This window comes from Thalassophryne amazonica, chromosome 3 (genome assembly GCF_902500255.1).
Source record: "Thalassophryne amazonica chromosome 3, fThaAma1.1, whole genome shotgun sequence".
Lineage (NCBI taxonomy): Eukaryota > Metazoa > Chordata > Actinopteri > Batrachoidiformes > Batrachoididae > Thalassophryne > Thalassophryne amazonica.
The window spans coordinates 78,795,696-78,813,894 of record NC_047105.1 but is presented as its reverse complement, the minus strand read 5'-3'; the positions used below and the strand labels follow the sequence as shown (position 1 = coordinate 78,813,894).

The 18,199-nt window shown below is 42.2% G+C and overlaps 1 protein-coding gene across 1 annotated transcript in view; it reads left to right on the top strand.

The window, feature by feature from the left end:
• The window catches only part of srgap2 (SLIT-ROBO Rho GTPase activating protein 2), a 286,727-nt gene that overhangs the window by 223,815 nt on the left and 44,713 nt on the right, over positions 1 to 18,199 (top strand). Inside the window, 3 exon segments of the mRNA XM_034166920.1 lie at positions 7,160 to 7,222; positions 16,694 to 16,909; positions 17,227 to 17,355. Of these exon segments, the coding sequence (XP_034022811.1) occupies positions 7,160 to 7,222; positions 16,694 to 16,909; positions 17,227 to 17,355 (408 nt within the window).

The following is an 18,199-nucleotide window of genomic DNA, read 5'->3' as shown; positions in this document are numbered from 1 at the left end:
CAATTTTTTTTCTTGATTTCTTATAGTGTTGCTTAAAGCCAGAAAGTTGCAATTTGAAATGACTTTAGTTTTGTGTCATGTCTGTGATCTGCTTTTTTTCTACAAAATTAAACAACTGAATGAACATCCTCCGAGGCCGGTGATTCCATAATTTTTGCCAGGGGTTGTAATCCTGCAGCAACAACGGGTGTGACTGTTTTTCTTCATTCAAAATGTGAATGCAGGATTAACCTATAAAAGGCTCATTTTCAGATAGCCTTTGGAAAGATTATAAAAGGGTGAACATCACACCTAAAGCAATACAATAAAAGCAACATACTCGTATGGTGCTTTTAAGACAACATATTTTTCAGGGATGTCCATGAATTTTTCAAGAAAACAATGCAAAACCATATTCTGTATACATTACATGGCTGTCCAAGTAGAGGATACAGATGCTGGCCTTCCTGCAGTTATAGCCTGTCCCCAACAGAGAAGGTGTGTTGAATTTTGAAACAGAAATTCAACGACGATCCTACACTGTTGTGTACATTAACACGTCTGCAGGAAGAATGAGGCAATAGTCCATTAAATATATTGCAAAATAGGGGTCAACCTACCACTAATTGCAGTAGTTTTCCCGATTGTTGCATCTTTTGCAAAATTGCAAATGCTGTAACATATCAAAAGTATAGAAAAATCTAACTATGAGAACTATGGGAATAAGTTTTGTTTATTTTGTTTTGTTTTACTTTGTTGCTAAGTTCTTTTCCTTGAACCGAATAAACTTGAAACTTGAACTTGAAACATTTCTTAAAATTGTCTCAAAGACACCCACCCTCGACCCTTTTAAATCTCATTTTGTTGCATCAAATTAACCATATATTCATGAATTAAAACAGAAAATACTTTTTTAAACAGTGGTTTTGTCTGAGAAAATATGTATCTTTTTGCATAATTTTCATATAATCTGCATTTTTATGTATAATTGTTTATTTATTATTATATATTTTATGCAGAATTATATGAAACTCTTGGTCATTTCATCACTGTTGAAGCAAAGTTATACACATCAGGTATGTCATTTTTAAGGCAAACAAAATGAATACAAAATGGTGTTTATAAATGTATTTTGTCTCTTAAAGCTGAAAGTCTACATTACATGAATATATTCGGACAGCTGTGTATGAATGATGTATGACCGCTTAGAATGTGGGCGGATCCTGCTTCAACTGATTTGTGCACACCCGTGCGTGTGCGCGCGATCGCAGTCCAAACATAGTTGGAGAACAGTACGAATATACAGAATGCTGTCAGAATGCACTCAGATTATAAATAAAGCACTCCAACTGCCGGCTGAATGCCGTTGATTGCCACCTGATATCTAAAAGTCTGGAGAGCAAACACATGGAGAGGAGGGTGTGAGCCAGCGTTGTGTCTGCCCTTTGCACAAGACCTATGACCAAAGACCGATACTGCATATGGACATACATCCAACTTTTGGACTGGATTCATGTCACATGTGTCAAAGCTGTCTTTAGCATGCCCTCACTCACCCACCCACTCATTTACTCACTGCCTTGCTCTCTCATGCCGTCCCTCACACGCACTGACCTTTCAGCAGGACACTTACAAGGTGCATGCAGCAGTGCAGCGATGTGATGAATCAGGGCACATGGAGGGGCTGTGTGTCACGCTGTCCAGGTGGATGGCGAGTGTTGTGCTGCGGCACGGCACATCATATGGAATATACATTTCTTGGTGGATGTGGCAGTTGTCGTCGCCAGTTGGCTCATCACAGGATGACATGGATTTTATCACATGGCCCAGCCTGCCTGATGTTCACCCTGCGCCATGAGACGCAGCTGGAGGTGTTCCAAAAGTGAGTTTTTATATTTATTAATCTTCTGACAGCTTGCACACACAGTTGCATCATTGTGGCATGTACAGAGGTACACAGGAAATTTTGCTGAGTAAAATTTACTCAGCTGTACTACTCAGAGTAAAATTTACTCCCTGTCTAAACAGAGTAAAAAACACTCTATTGTAGAGTGAAATCAGCTCTACCGGTGTCGCTGACCGAACGGTCCCCGCGCCCTGCCCTGCCTCCACTGCACATGCGTCATTTTGGAGCACATCCGATCTGTGGACAGACTATCTTCACCCAAAGCCATCAAATGGATTAATTGGATTATTAACCATCAGATGACAAGGTAAAACCTCTGAAATCATTCTCAAGGTTTGAGGCAGCTTTTCTATCCTCACATACAAACATCCTTGCTATGGACTCGAGGGTTCTGATTGTTCAGGAACATGAGGTGAGGAGTGTGTTGAGAGCTGTCAACCCAAGGAAAGCCACAGGCCCAGATGGTGTACCCGGGAAGGTCCTGAAAGCCTGCAGCTACAAACTAGCAAATGTTTTTACAAACATCTTCAACCTGTGACTTGCCAGTGCCATAGTCCTCTCCTGCCTTAAAACAGCTACAATCATTCCAGTACCCAAAAAACACAACATAAAGAATTTGAATGATTATAGACCCCTTTCCCCCACACCCGTTGTCACCAAATGTTTAGAGAGACTGATAGCACAGCATATAAAAGCTAATCTCCCTCCATCATTCGACAACCATCAGTTTGCATATAGACAAAACAGATCCACCGAGGATGCCATAAATACGGCCCTTTACACAGCCCTGCAGCACCTGGAACGAAGACATACGTATGTCTGGATGCTGTTCATTAATTATAGCTCAGCATTCAATACCATTATTCCGGACATTCTCATCAGGAAACTTCTCCATCTCAGCTTCTACTCACATCTCTGTTCCTGGATCCTGGATTTTCTTACACACCGTCCCCAGTCTATTAAACTTGACTCTCATCTCTCCTCCTCACTAACTCTTAGCACAGGCTCCCCTCAAGGCTGTGTGCTAAGCCCTCTTCTATACTCCCTATATACTTCTGACTGCACACCCGTTTTTTACACCCAATACAATATTTAAGTTTGCAGACGACACAACTGTCATTGGCCTCATCTCGGTGGGGATGAGACAGCATATCGTAAGGAAGTCCAAAATCTGACAGTGTGGTGCTCTGCGAACAACCTCAACTTGAACACAAACAAAACAAAAGAACTGATAGTGGACTTTAGGAAGAACAAGATCGACCACCTGCCCCTTCGTATAAAAGGTGACTCTGTGGAAATTGTTCAAAGTCATACATTTCTGGGTATACACATCACAAACACCCTCTCCTGGACAGTGCACATAACTGATATAATCAAGAAGGCATCTCAGTGCCTTCACTTTCTCAAAGTCCTAAGGAAACATCATCTCAGCAGAGCAGTAATGGGGTCCTTCTACCACGCAGTCATCGAGAACATGCTGCGTTACGGAGTCACAGTCTGGTATGCAGGTTGTACGGCAGCATAAAGAAGGACTCTACAAAGGATGGTGGAAACAGCACAGAAGATTATTGGTTGCCCCCTCCCCTCCCTGGAAGAAGTTGCAGGTGCTCTATACCTTTCCAGAGCCAAAAACATCTTAAAAGACTGTTCACATCCTGGATACAAAATATTCAATCTTATGCCCTCAGGCAGGCGGTACAGAGCCCTAAAAACACACACGAACAGACTCTTGAACAGTTTTTACCCCAGAGCCATACAACATTTGTGTGTTATTGCACTATGTGTATGTGTGTGTTGCTATCTCACTGTGATGAGTCCCCTGTAATTTTGTTGTGTCACTTGTACAATGACAATAAAACCTATTCCTATTAAAAGTCAGTTTTAAGGAGGAACAATTCCGTGACGCTTTGAAATGACGGATGGTCTGTAAATATGACAGCTAGCAGCCGTGTAGCTTCGGCACTCTGATCGCTTCCTCCACCTTTTCTGATGAAATAATGCTGAATTTATTCGGAAATTATTGTTGTACAAAAGCTTCAGATATCTGTTGCTGAGACAGATGATGACTGGAGTGCAGTTTTAAGCAGAAATTAGGTGATAATCAGTGAACCGTGGCTGATGATGCATGTGCAGTGAAGGCAGGGTTGACCAAGTATAAGGGCAGACGTTCGGTTGGTGACACCTTCTAGTCAATGCAAGTGGTTTTACTCCAATAAGAGTTGATTTTACACTATGTTGAGTTGATTTAGCCCCGTGTTAGAGTATATTTAAATCTATTCAGGCTGGGACCAAATGTTATCCCAGCAGAGTAAATTTTACTCAGCAAAATTTCCTGTGTAGATAGTGTACATGTCACGATATGTGTTTTGCAGCTGTGACCTCGGTTAGCTGCACTGTAGTGCACTGAGCACACCCTCTGGAATGCAGTGACTGGTCGTGGGGCAGCAGCATGGTGCCGCGCAACTCCACGTGTTGTTACAGCTATGATGATCATGACAATCCACATATATTATCTAACCCATGAGAGGTTATGACAATGTATCTGTAATCTTAGGTTTATTATGGATATAACACCCCGGTCAGATGTGTGCGCTGTGCTCCGCGGATGTGGGACACACCATGACTTTGGTTTGATTGCGCAATGTCCACATGTAGTTCACAAGATGAATGTGTGCCACAGACGTTGCACACAAAAATATCTCCTTTGTGAACCCTAAATGGGATCCAGTGAAGGTGCACGTACGGCACAATGTGGACATGCCAGCAGGATTTGACAAGCCTGGCCATGGCAAATTTCCCATGAGTGCAATCATATTGTTTCGAATGCTATTATGACACCGTGAGAATATTTAGAACACAGTCAGACTGCGATTAGACTGCACTTCGGCCGCCATTTGATATTTTTCTACCTCAGTCGCACCCAAAAGTAGAAAGCATGTACTCTACATTTGTGGTGGCTGCACAGTTGTCTCCAGCTGCTTGGCTTGCACTCAGATTGCTGTTGGATGTTTTTAAATGCCGCACAACCATAGCCGACTACGTAGAATTTTCATTCGGACGGCATTCGGCCTCTAGTGAGGTAGGGGTGTATATTTGACATTTAGTATGTACCTTTTGACCAACAGAAATAGGTAGCAATTCTTCTCGAGCTGCGTGTGCTCTCTGGATGCTATCACAGCCTCGTTGTGTTAATGTCACCATCTTTTTGTTATTGAGTAGAGGTTTTCCACAGAACACACAGCTGTTCATTTGGACTGGATATGTTTCTGACTACTGTCAAAATAAATACTTTTTAGAATGTACTCCTACATGATGATGATGATGATGCTGGCCCCACATCCCAGGGTGCTGGAGGACCCCCTGCCAATGACTGTGTGCTCATGTCAATAATGCACTTTGTTTTGATGCTCTTCTGGTTTTTCTATTTCCTGTTTCTTCAGCTTGGTAAAAAATTTCTAAAAGCCTTGTAACTTTTATGGCCTAAGAAGTGGGTCACCTCTCTGAGTCTGGTCTGCTTGAGGTTTCTTCCTCAAATAATTGGAGGGAGTTTTTCCTTACCACGTTTGCCTGTGCTTGCTCTAGGGTTGGTAAGGCTAGACCTTACTCGTGTGAGGTGCCTTGAGACAGCTTTGTTGAGATTTGCATTGTACCAATGAAATAAATTGAAATTGAATTGAAATCTTATCAAAACTTGTATTAACCTTAAATTTACAAGAATAAAAAAAAAACAGTGAAACATTAAATCATCACAAGTCTGAAGTCTGAAGTCTGGTGACCTCAGACTTGCATCTCTGCTTTTTGCGGATGATGTGGTTTTGTTGGCTTCATTTAGCGGTGGCCTCCGATGCGCACTGAGCAGGTGTGACTGTGAGCGTGAAGCGATTGGGATGAGAATCAGCACCTCCATATCTCATGTCTGTGGTCCTCTGTCAGAAAAGGGTGTATTGTCCCTTCTGGGTCAGGGGAGCATTATTGCCCTAAGTGGAAGTGTTTAAGTATCTTGGGGTCTTGTTCACGAGTGGCGGTTAATTTCTAGCAGGAGATTAATAGACAGATTGGGCGGCATCTGTTTTTTGGACGTTGTACCGGATGTCGTGGTGAAAAAAGAGCTGAGCCAGAAGGTGAAACTCTAAATTTTCCAGTCAATTTACGCTCCTGTCCTCACCTTTGGTCATGAACTTTAAATAATGACCGAAAGAATAAGGTCGCAAATATAAGCGACAAAAATGACCCTTCTGTCAGGTATCTGGGCTTCCACTCCTGAATAGGGTCAGAAGCTTGACTATTCCGGAGAGACTCAAAGCAGAGCCGTTGCTTCTTCGTATCAAAAGGAGTCAGTTGTGGTGTTGTGTCGGTGGTTCGGCCATCTGGTGAGGATGCCCCCTGGTCGCTTCCCTAGGGACGTCTTCTTGACACATCCAAATGGGAGAAGGCCCTGGGGTACACCCAGGACACACTGGAGGGATTATATTTCCTAGATGGCTTGGAAACCCCTCAGGATTCCCCGGGAAGAGTTACAGGATTTGGCAGAGGATAGGGAAGTGCAGGGTCAGCTGCTTAATCTGCTGCCACCGTGACCCAGACCCGAATAAGCAGCAGAAAAGAATGAGTGAATGAATACCTGTAATACATATCTGGATCATTTTGGAGGAGGATTAATCAACATGGTTTTGTGTTTTTAAGCAACCTGCATCAAAAGTTTTTGTGTGCCAGTCTGTGAAAGGAATTGTGTGTGTGTGTGTGTGTGTGTGTGTGTGTGTGTGTGTGTGTGTGTGTGTGTGTGTGTGTGTGTGTGTGTGTGTGTGTGTGTTTTCAATTGGTTGCTGGGAAGTCATCTGTCACCATTAGCTTCCAGTGAAAATCCACCATCCATGTCTACTCTTTCTTTTGCTGTAATTTGGACCTTTGCCCTCTTGCCTTTGAGTCATTCATCTCTTGGCATTCTCTGTGTTGTTCTTTCTGCCTCTTTGACACATTCTGCCATAGAGCTCAGTGTCCATAACGTCGGCCTTTGTCTCCTCATCTGTCAAGTCCGCTTGCACCTTGCTCATTTGTCTGAACTAGAAACTCCCCCGCTCCTGTCCAGCTGGATAACCTCGTCCTGACGGATGAGGAGACAGTTGGTTGACTCGGCTGCGTGGGTAAGAATGTTGTTTGTTGACAGGAAGGTGATGAGAGTAGAGTAGAAGCTGGCGTTAATTACAGCACTGACAGGAAGCTGATGTCTGGAACTGTTTCTTCACATTAATCTGTCATTTCTGTTTGTCTCTACAGAGCAAAGAGGTTGGCATTCAGCTGCAAGAGGACTTGATGAAAGTTCTTAATGAGCTTTACACGGTAAGGAAAAGAGCCATTACACTCATAATGATTTGAATGACATTTATGTGTTCCCTTTCATCTTGTGCAGCGTTGATCTGATGCAGCTGCAGGTTAGCGGCGTTGTGCCTGCAAAAAAAATAAAATAAAATAAAATAAAAACTCATGCTAATTAATTGGATTAAGCATGATGCTACCTAATTAGAAATATAAAATGCTTCAGAGCAAGGACAGGTGGAAAAAATCATGCATGCAGCACAAATGTGGGGAATGCAAATACATGACCTGGTGATGAATGAAGACGTTAAATAATCTAAACTCCATAATGCAATACATCTGAACTGAACAAACTTTAAGCAAGGACTTTGATAGATCCATCATCACATTTATTATTCAGACCAACGCTGTTTAAAAAATATAAATATATTACAAGCTTGGACCTTCAAATCATGAAACTCAAGTTATACCTCAGCTGACCAAGTTTATTTTTTTAAGCTTTACTTGACCAAAATAATTTTTTTTACATACGGTGCATCCGGAAAATATTTACAGTACTGCACTTTTTGCACATTTTTTTGTTACACCCTTATTCCAAAATGGGTGAAATTCATTTTTCCTCTAAATTCTACACACAATACCCCATAATGACAATGTGAAAAAAGTTTTTTTTTTTTTTTTTTAGATTTTTACAAATTTATTACAAATAAAAAAACCTAAGAAATCACATGTACATAAGTATTCACAGCCTTTGCCATGAAGCTCAAAATTGAGCTCAGGTGCTTCCTGTTTCCACTTAATTGGAGTCCACCTGGGGTAAATTCAGTTGATTGGACATCCTTTGGAAAGGCACACACCTGTCCAACAGTTGACAGATAAAAGAATTGTCTGTAGACCTCTGAGACAGAATGTTCTTGCGGTACAAATCTGGAGAAGGGTACAGAAACATTTCTGCTGCTTTTGAAGGTCCCAATGAGCACAGTGGCCTCCATCATTTGTAAATGGAAGAAGTTCGGATCCACCAGGACTCTTCCTAGAGCTGGCCACCCATCTAAACTGAGTGATCTGGGAAGAAGGACCTTAGTCAGGGAGGTGACCAGCATTCCACTAGCATTCCACTGTGGAGAGAGAAGAACCTTTCAGAAGGAAAACCATCTGTGCAGCAATCCATCAATCAGACCTGTATGATAGAGTGTCCAGATGGAAGCCACTCCTTAAAAAGCACATGGAAGCCCACCTGGAGTTTGCCAAAAGGCACCTAAAGGCCTCTCAGACCATGAGAAACAAAATTCTCTGGTCTGATGACACAAAGATTAAACTCTTTGGGGTGAATGCCAGGTGTCATGTTTGGAGGAAACCAGGCACCATCCCTACAGTGAAACGAGGTGGTAGCAGCATCATACTGTGGGGATGTTTTTCAGCTGCATGAACTGGGAGACTAGTCAGGATTGAGGGAAAGATTAATGCAGCAATGTACAAAGACATCCTGGATGAAAACCTGCTCCAGAGCGCTCTTGACCTCAGACTGGGGCAACGGTTCATCTTTCAGCAGGACAATGACCCCTAAGCGCACAGTCAAGATATCCAACGAGTGGCTTCAGAAACTCTTTGAATGTCCTTGAGTGGCCCAGCCAGAGCCCAGACCTGAATCCAATTGAACTTCTCAGGAGTGATCTGAAAATGGCTGTGCACAGACTCTCCCCATCCAACCTGATGGAGCCTGAGAGGTGCTGCAAAGAGGAATGGGCAAAACTGCCAAAAGATAGGTGCACCAAACTTGGAGCATCATATTCAAGAAGACTTGAGGCTGTAATTGCTGCCTTAGGTGCATCAACAAAGTGTTGAGCAAAGGGTTTGAATATTTACAGTATCTACATGTGATTTCTTAGTTTCTTTTTTATATGTCTATATATAAATTTGGAAAAATAAAACAAAATAAAAACTTTGTTCATTTGGTCATTATGAGGTGTTGTGAGTAGAATTTTGACAGACAAAATGAATTTACTTCATTTTGGAATAAGACTACAACAAAACAGAATGTGGAATATGTGAAGCGCCATGAATACTTTCTGGATGCACTATAGCATGTCAGGCTAATAAGTATAGAATTCAATTTTATTTATTTATATAGCAGCAAATCACAACAAAGTCACCCCAGAGCGCTGCACATGGGTAAGGTCTAACCCTACCAACCCTCCTGAGCAAGCACATAGGCAACCGTGGTAAGGAAAAAACTCCCTCTGGCATTTTTTGAGGAAGAAACCTCAAGCAGATCAGATTGAGAGGGGTGACCCACTGCTTAGACCATTTTAACAGTCACAGAGAGGTTAAAAGAAGGTACAAATGAACAAAATGCAGACAAAAACAGCATTCAGAACACCATCCAGAACAGATCTGATTGTAAAAGGTCCAAATTTTAAGTCAATGTAAAGTGTTGCAGGTCTGCAATATCCTTCAGGCTTCTTGTCCTGAGTGAGTGAGAGGTCGTCCCCCGTCCAGCAGGTGTTGACAAAAACCCAGGTCCAGTTTTGGTGACGCCACTTCAGTCAGAGAGAAACACAACACTACATAGAGCTGATAACATAAACAACACTCATCACTCATTTTCAACCGCTTATCCGGGATTGGGTTGCGGGGGCAACAGCTCAAGCAGGGGACCACAGACTTCCCTTTCCCAGGCCACATTGACCACCTCTGATTGAGGGATCCTGAGGCGTTCCTAGGCCAGTGTGGAGATATAATCTCTCCACCTAGTCCTGGGTCTTCCCTGGGGTCTCCTCCTAGATGGGCGTGCCTGGTACATCTCCCTAGGGAGGCACCCAGGGGGCAGCCGTACCAGATGCCAAAACCACCTCACCTGGTTCCTTTCAACAACACTAAAATATCAGATGCTTCACTCAAACATATCACACCTTCTGTTTTTCATTCTTTGAAACAAGATCCTTTCTGTAGTGTTGTGTGCCGGTGTAACCATATTATGTTTTAGAACATAAGTGTGAAACATTCAAAAATAGAAATTTATTTGTCTGATTTAGTCCATTTCTATGCTGAAAGGTCTGTTGCTGTCAGTAGTAACCACACCTGCTCCTAATCCATCATCACCGCAGCATGCCCTAACTATCCAACAGGTGGCAGACACATCTATGTTATACAACCCCTGGCAAAAATTATGGAATCACCGGCCTCGGAGGATGTTCATTCAGTTGTTTAATTTTGTAGAAAAAAAAAGCAGATCACAGACATGACACAAAACTAAAGTCATTTCAAATGGCAACTTTCTGGCTTTAAGAAACACTATAAGAAATCAGGAAAAAAATTAGTAGTAGTATTTTGTTGCACCACCTCTGGCTTTTATAACAGCTTACAGTCTATGAGGCATGGACTTAATGAGTGACAAACGGTACTCTTCATCAATCTGGCTCCAACTTTCTCTGATTGCTGTTGCCAGATCAGCTTTGCAGGTTGGAGCCTTGTCATGGACCATTTTCTTCAACTTCCACCAAAGATTTTCAATTGGATTAAGATCCGGACTATTTGCAGGCCATGACATTGACCCTATGTGTCTTTTTGCAAGGAATGTTTTCACAGTTTTTGCTCTATGGCAAGATGCATTATCATCTTGAAAAATGATTTCATCATCCACAAACATCCTTTCAATTGATGGGATAAGAAAAGTGTCCAAAATATCAACGTAAACTTGTGCATTTATTGATGATGTAATGACAGCCATCTCCCCAGTGCCTTTACCTGACATGCAGCCCCATATCATCAATGACTGTGGAAATTTACATGTTCTCTTCAGGCAGTCATCTTTATAAATCTCATTGGAACGACATCAAACAAAAGTTCCAGCATCATCACCTTGCCCAATGCAGAGTCGAGATTCATCACTGAATATGACATTCATCCAGTCATCCACAGTCCACGATTGCTTTTCCTTAGCCCATTGTAACCTTGGTTTTTTTTCTGTTTAGGTGTTAATGATGGCTTTTGTTTAGCTTTTCTGTATGTAAATCCCATTTCCTTTAGGCGGTTTCTTACAGTTCGGTCACAGACATTGACTCCAGTTTCCTCCCATTCGTTCCTCATTTGTTTTGTTGTGCATTTTCGATTTTTGAGACATATTGCTTTAAGTTTTCTGTCTTGATGCTTTGATGTCTTCCTTGGTCTACCAGTATGTTTGCCTTTAACAACCTTCCCATGTTGTTTGTATTTGGTCCAGAGTTTAGACACAGCTGACTGTGAACAACCAACATCTTTTGCAACATTGCGTGATGATTTACCCTCTTTTAAGAGTTTGATAATCCTCTCCTTTGTTTCAATTGACATCTCTCGTGTTGGAGCCATGATTCATGTCAGTCCACTTGGTGCAACAGCTCTCCAAGGTGTGATCACTCCTTTTTAGATGCAGACTAACGAGCAGATCTGATTTGATGCAGGTGTTAGTTTTAGGGATGAAAATTTACAGGGTGATTCCATAATTTTTTCCTCAGAATTGAGTGAGTCCATATTTTTTTCCCTCTGCTTGGTCTAAAAAAGTAACCGTTACTGACTGCCACAATTTTTTTTCCTGATTTCTTATAGTGTTTCTTAAAGCCAGAAAGTTGCCATTTGAAATGACTTTAGTTTTGTGTCATGTCTGTGATCTGCTTTTTTCTACAAAATTAAACAACTGAATGAACATCCTCCGAGGCTGGTGGTTCCATAATTATTGCCAGGGGTTGTATTATAGTGGCAAAACACTGTTGCTTTCTGGATTATTCTGGTACATCAATGTAAACCATGTTTTAATCATTTCGTCCTTATTACTGCCCTGTTAATTCCATGAGTTACAAAATGAGCAAGTACATATTGTTTTTGAGTTTTCGTGTTGAGGACGGACTCATTTATCCATCTATTCAGTCACTGCATGTTGCAGGCTCCACAGCCTTGGTGAAATCAAGATCATTGGGCAAGTGGCAAAATCTAAAATCTAGTGTTTGAGAAATAACAGGAACAATTACTGTAGCAACACTATTATCAAGAGACTCTTTGGCTGGCTTCCAGACTGTTAGCAACTGGAAACGTTAAAATTTCTAATATTTCATTAACAGCACGTCATCGTAATCTGATACGAAATTAACATCCTTATTTGCCTCAGTTTATAACCTAATAAGATGAATTTGTGAAATGCCATCTGTCTTTCCACTCATGCACTCCTACGGCACACGCTGAAAGAAAGAAATTTTACAGAGTTGTTGAAACTGACTGTGCACTCCTGCTATGAGACTGTGTTGGTTCCTCTTACTGATTCCACAGTCTGGTTTGAAGAGTGACAGACATCATCTCTGGAAGTCTGTTGTTTTGGTCTCACGCTGTCAAGGGCATCATAGCGTCTGGTTAACCAGATGCTGTAATGTCCATGGGTTTGCCAGAAGCCTGAGGCAGTCAGGCTCCTGATGTGTGTGCGTGCGTGCCCGCGAACAAAGTTTCCTTCAACAGCATCTTCCTGAAACTACAGTTCTGAGGGGAGCCAAGCTTCCAAAAAGCAAGCCTCATGCCATAATTATAGTAAGAGATGGAAATAGATTTGGCCAGAGTGACATGCACATGTCTGTCTGCAGTGTTTGGTGAGGCGTTGAACAGTGTAGTGGTGGCTCAGTAAGGCTGACGCTGCAGCTTGTTTTAAAGACCAACTAATGCAAGCATGCATGTTGATCTCTCGTGTGTGTGTGTGTGTGTGTGTGTGTGTGTGTGTGTGTGTGTGTGTGTGTGTGTGTGTGTGTGTGTGTGTGTGTGTGTGTGTGCGTGTGTGTGTGTGTGTGTGTGTGTGTGTGTGTGTGTGTGTGTGTGTGTGTGTGAGATGGGTGAATTATTCCCTGGATGATTCCTGCATGGGATTCAGACTTTTATACTAGAAATGTGTGTGGTGTTTGTAAAAAGGACACAAATGCACAAAGCTGTGGTTCCGCACATTGTTTTGATTGCTGGCCAATAGAATCCAGATTCAAATTCTTGACCCTAAGCAGAAACAAAAATAGGACACAGATGTTCACTACAAATATGGTTGTGGTCGGTATCAGTTTTTTCAATTTCATTACCATTTTAAACTCTGTTTTGTCAAAAGATGCTTCACTCCTACTCTGTTCGGGTCAGGCCCATGGATCTTTCAGTTGGATTCCAACAGGTGTGGAAACTGCCACAGACTGTGGTTTGGTCCAAACAGCTAATTTGTAGTTTGACCAAGAATAGAGTGACAACTAATGATTATTTTCATAATCAATTAATGGATTGATTATTTTCTCAATTAATTGATTAGTTATTTAGTCAATAAAATATAACAACATGCTGAAAAATGTCAGTCAGCTCAAGATGATGCCTTCAGATGTCTTTGTTTTGTCCACGACCCAGACCTGTGGGGTTGCTGGTTGCACACCACTAATATGCCACGTATACGCCACATATATGCCATGCACGTTTGGGAAATCAACAGGTTGTTCAAAAACAACAAATCCATGAAAAACAAAAAATACAGAGACAAAATTGATAAAACACTGGCCAGGTAGCAGTAGACAGCACCCAGGTTTTACACCCTCCACTAAACACCCACTGAACACTGTGCTCGTACGACAGCTCACCAATGGTTGCAATTAAAGCACGGCACTAACGAAGGACACCGAACCCAAAATGAAACAAGAAATCTGGACTTACATTGACTTTCAGAGGCATTGTTTAACCGTCGTCCAGCTTCCTTCCTGTAGCTGGCACTTCGTCAGAATTTTCAAACTGTTCAAAAATGTGAATGAATTCTGACGACAACTTCAATTTGTCTGTAGTCCATTGTGCTTTCTGTGTTGATGGCAACTCATCGTTTGCATAGTTCCCGTACCATCAGCATTCCGTTTGGTTGTTGTCCAACTTCGTCCAACCTCCCAAATCTGACGTCTTGCACGAACATCGATGAAATCTGATGGATGGATCAATGGCTGAAGCTCAGATGAGCTGAATGTGACTCGTCCATGTGTGGGACGAAAAGCAACGTTGTCATACAGAAACAAGAGCAGCAAGAACATTTTATCAACTACTTTAACTATTTAAGCATGTTCCAGACGGCTAGAGTGTGCGTGTGCGCACGTTCCAGCTGTCTGTGGCTGAAATGTGCTTGTGTGCATGCACGTTCTAGCAGTTGTGGCTGGGACGTGCGTGTGCGCACCCGTAGTTGTTGTGAAGACAAACCTGTTGATTAAACAGCCAGATCTTGCTGCAGGTGCTGTGGAGAGCGCACGTTGGGTGCAGAAATGATCACAGGCTGGCGCTCGGTCTGATACCCGCTGTCAAGTCGCGTCATCATGAATGTTTCGTTTTGATTTTGTTTAAAGTGTTAAGGTCGCCATTTGCTTCATTTTTCTTTTATTAGTTTCGGTTTTGTGTCATTCTTTTATGCATGCTGTACTCACAGGCTTTTCAGTGTTGGGAGATGTGCAGACTCATTTGTCCACTTTTTCTCGATGATTTGTGACTTTGTTACTTTTTCCCTTCGTTCAGCTATCGGCGTGTGCCGTGTGCCGGCGGCAGAAAAAAAAATATTAAGGGGGTGATGAGTTTATCACAGGGGGGTGGGGTCGCGCCCCCCCCCCACACACACACAAAAGTGCGCACCGGAGGGTACCTGCCTCTGAGCGTGCGTAATGAATTGGGTGCGCTCCTAGAAAGCGCATGTATTTAGGCTACACTGTTGTAAGAGACTGACTAAGAGTAAAGAGTGATGACAGTATTTTTTAATTATTATTTGAACGTATAGACCCTCGGTCAAGTGATCTCCTGCATACCACAAAACCAAACCAACAACTGATCTGAGAAACGACACGAGACAGTAGATTAACCCCACATAAACCTTTCATGTAGATATACAGTGGTCCCTCGTTTATCGCGGGAATTACGTTCTAAAAATAGCCCGCAATAGGCGAAATCTGTGAAGTAGTCAGCGTTATTTTTTACAATCGTTATAGACGTTTTAAGGCTGTAAAACCCCTCACTACACACTATACACTTTTCTCAAACAGGCATTAACATTTTCTCACTTTTCTCTCGTGTGTAAACACTCTCAAAGTTCAAACCTTAGTAGAAAAATAATAAGACCAACCTGTTTTCAGGCCCAAACATTTGTTTGAGAAATAATAATAGAACGTTTTCCTATAAATAATTATGATGGCTTTTAGAACTAACAAATTTAATTTTAACGATCAACCTACGAGGTTGGACACATAAGAAATTATTAATAGTGACTGACCAGTATTTCACAGTTCCTCTGATCGTGCCTCTTTGTCCTGGTGCCGCGCCGCTGTCGCGCCTTTTTCCACTGAGTCACACCTCACTGCAGGTGTCTTTTTCCTAGTGAAGAACACAGTTATGGGTAGTTGTTGGCGCTCTTTTTCTTCTGGGCGAGAAGATTCTTATAAACAGACACGCAGAACACAATGCGCGTGCTCTCCCTTCGCGGTGCCGCAACAGGTGTCCCGTCATCTCGACAGAACACCGGCCTGCTTGATGAGGACGCAGAGCACAATGTGCTGTTTAAAAAAAAAAAAAAAGCATGCAAAATTGGACTAAAAAATCCGCGAAACTGCGAGGCACTATATTTTCCAGTATTTCTTTTTATTTCTTTTTTATTTTTATTTTTGATAACTCTCATATCCGAGGGGGCGAGGTTGATGACGTGAGGGGGCGTCGCCCCCAAACGCCCCCTCGTGGCGCCAGGTCAGCCGGGCCCTAACACACTCTTTGTGAGAGGAACTTTAATACTTCTTTTTTTTTTTTTTTTTTTTGGATGATGATGATGATGATGATGATTCTGACTTTCAGACAAATTACTACAAAACATTTCAGCAAAGTGCAGGCTGCTGTCACTCACCTTTTGGTCTGTCCAACATAACCTGCCATGGCTCACTGGATTATTTGCACTGTTCTTCTCCTTTCCATCCAGCCCAATGTAAATTTTGCACAGTGAGACTGTTCATTTGGCAGATGTGTCTGACATATTGCACATGAAGATGTTGTAGTAATACCATGTATTAATATCGCAATAATACCATTAGTAAGACGACAAAATGAACCAGACATCAGTCTCACTGTAAGATTGCTGGAATTGATAAGAAGGTGATATCAAACACACATCCATCTATAAACCAGTCGGCTGCCAGGATAGAGAGCTGAAGCTCACTTGGCCAAGGGCATCAGGACAATCTGGGTAAGCATGCTGGGCCAGCGTGAGATGATGACCTTTGAACCACAGAGATCCACCTACCTACCTTTCTGTTAATAACAACCCACTCTATCCCCTGTGCTACATTCAGCCTAGACTGTATTGTGGAAAGGTTTACAAGATTATTTGGCAATGTGGATTCTTTATCACTTCCAATCCATTTCAGCTTCTGTTTGATTTTAACTGTAACATGTACACAGACACTCACTGATTCACTCTCAGCATCTCTTTGTCTCTCCAATCCTTGTTCCCAGGTGATGAAGACATACCACATGTACAACACTGACAGCATCAATGCTGAGTCCAAGCTAAAGGAGGCGGAGAAGCAGGAGGAGAAACAGATGGGGCGCTCTGGGCGACAGGATGACCGGCAGACACCGCGCTCCCCAGACGCCCTGAGCAGCATCAAGACCGATGAGAAACCCGTCAGACGTTCTAGTGTCAAAAAAATAGAGAAGATGAAGGAGAAGGTAAGCTGCATTGGGCCCAACGGGAGAGTGGAAATGGAGAGCAGAGGATGACTCACATCTTCACTTTAACAAAGTGCCCCACCTGTTGTTGTAGGGATTTACATTTGTGCCTCTCATGAATAATATATGAGTGTAACATGGGCTTATTTGCTACCCTTGTCGACTCCAGCAGGTGCTTGTCACAGCAACATGGTTCTCTGTGCCTTATTATCTGTAATCAGTACTGAGCTATTTCACTTTAACACCTATGATCTCTCTCTGCCTGTCATTATCCTTGCTTTTTGCCTGATGTCTTTCATTCTGTGTTTGTCTGTCAGAGGCAGGCCAAGTACACCGAGAACAAGCTGAAAGCCATCAAAGCCAGGAATGAGTACCTAATCGCGCTTGAGGCCACCAACAGTTGTGTCTTCAAATATTACATCCATGACCTCGCTGACATTATTGACGTGAGTACAAACACTATGTGGGATAGTGCATGTGCAGAAAGATTATAGTTCTCTTAATGAGGCCAGCTGAATGGAGACCCTCTACCTGCAGGGGTGGCCACAGCTAACCTAAAAGTTAGCTTTATTAACCTCTGCTAACTGAAACGTTAACGGTGATAATGCTAACCCAATAAACAGCTGAAACATTTAGCTGAAGCTACGAATAACCGCTAACTGCTATCTTTCTCTGTTAACAGTAACCGGATAAACTGCTAAACCATAGTCCTTATTGTGGGTAACGTCATTTTGTTCTAGCTACATCAGTGCGTGGTGCTTGCTGGAATTACCTCGAAGCAAACAACAACTGTGACTCCATAATTCATTCAGTTCACTGTGGAACCATTTAAAGAATTCTAAAGAGAATGCGATGTCCCCATGCAGAATTGCACCAAAAGTGTTTTAGCATGCTAAAGGGGTTTATGAAGTGTGCTTGCCCTGTCAACAGTCCTTTGAAGAGTACAAGAAGGAATGTCAAACAGCCATCCACAGAAAGTTGCTCCTGGATTAGCTAACTTACATGTTAGCATCCCGTGCTAGCATCACAGAGATTGTGTTCACAACAGCATGTCAGATCATATTTATTTAAGACTAATCTATGATGGTGATGTGACAACAGAAATAACGGTAAACAGTTTTTTATGTTTGTCTTTAATAATATTAGCACAGATGGCATCATCATCTGGTGAGAGTGATGCGATCAGCCATGTTAGATGTGTTCAATGGCAGGTTTATGAAATAAACATATCTGATGGATTCTAACTTCAGCTGTTGACCTTGGTGTTGGTTTCAGTACAGCGGTGTGTCA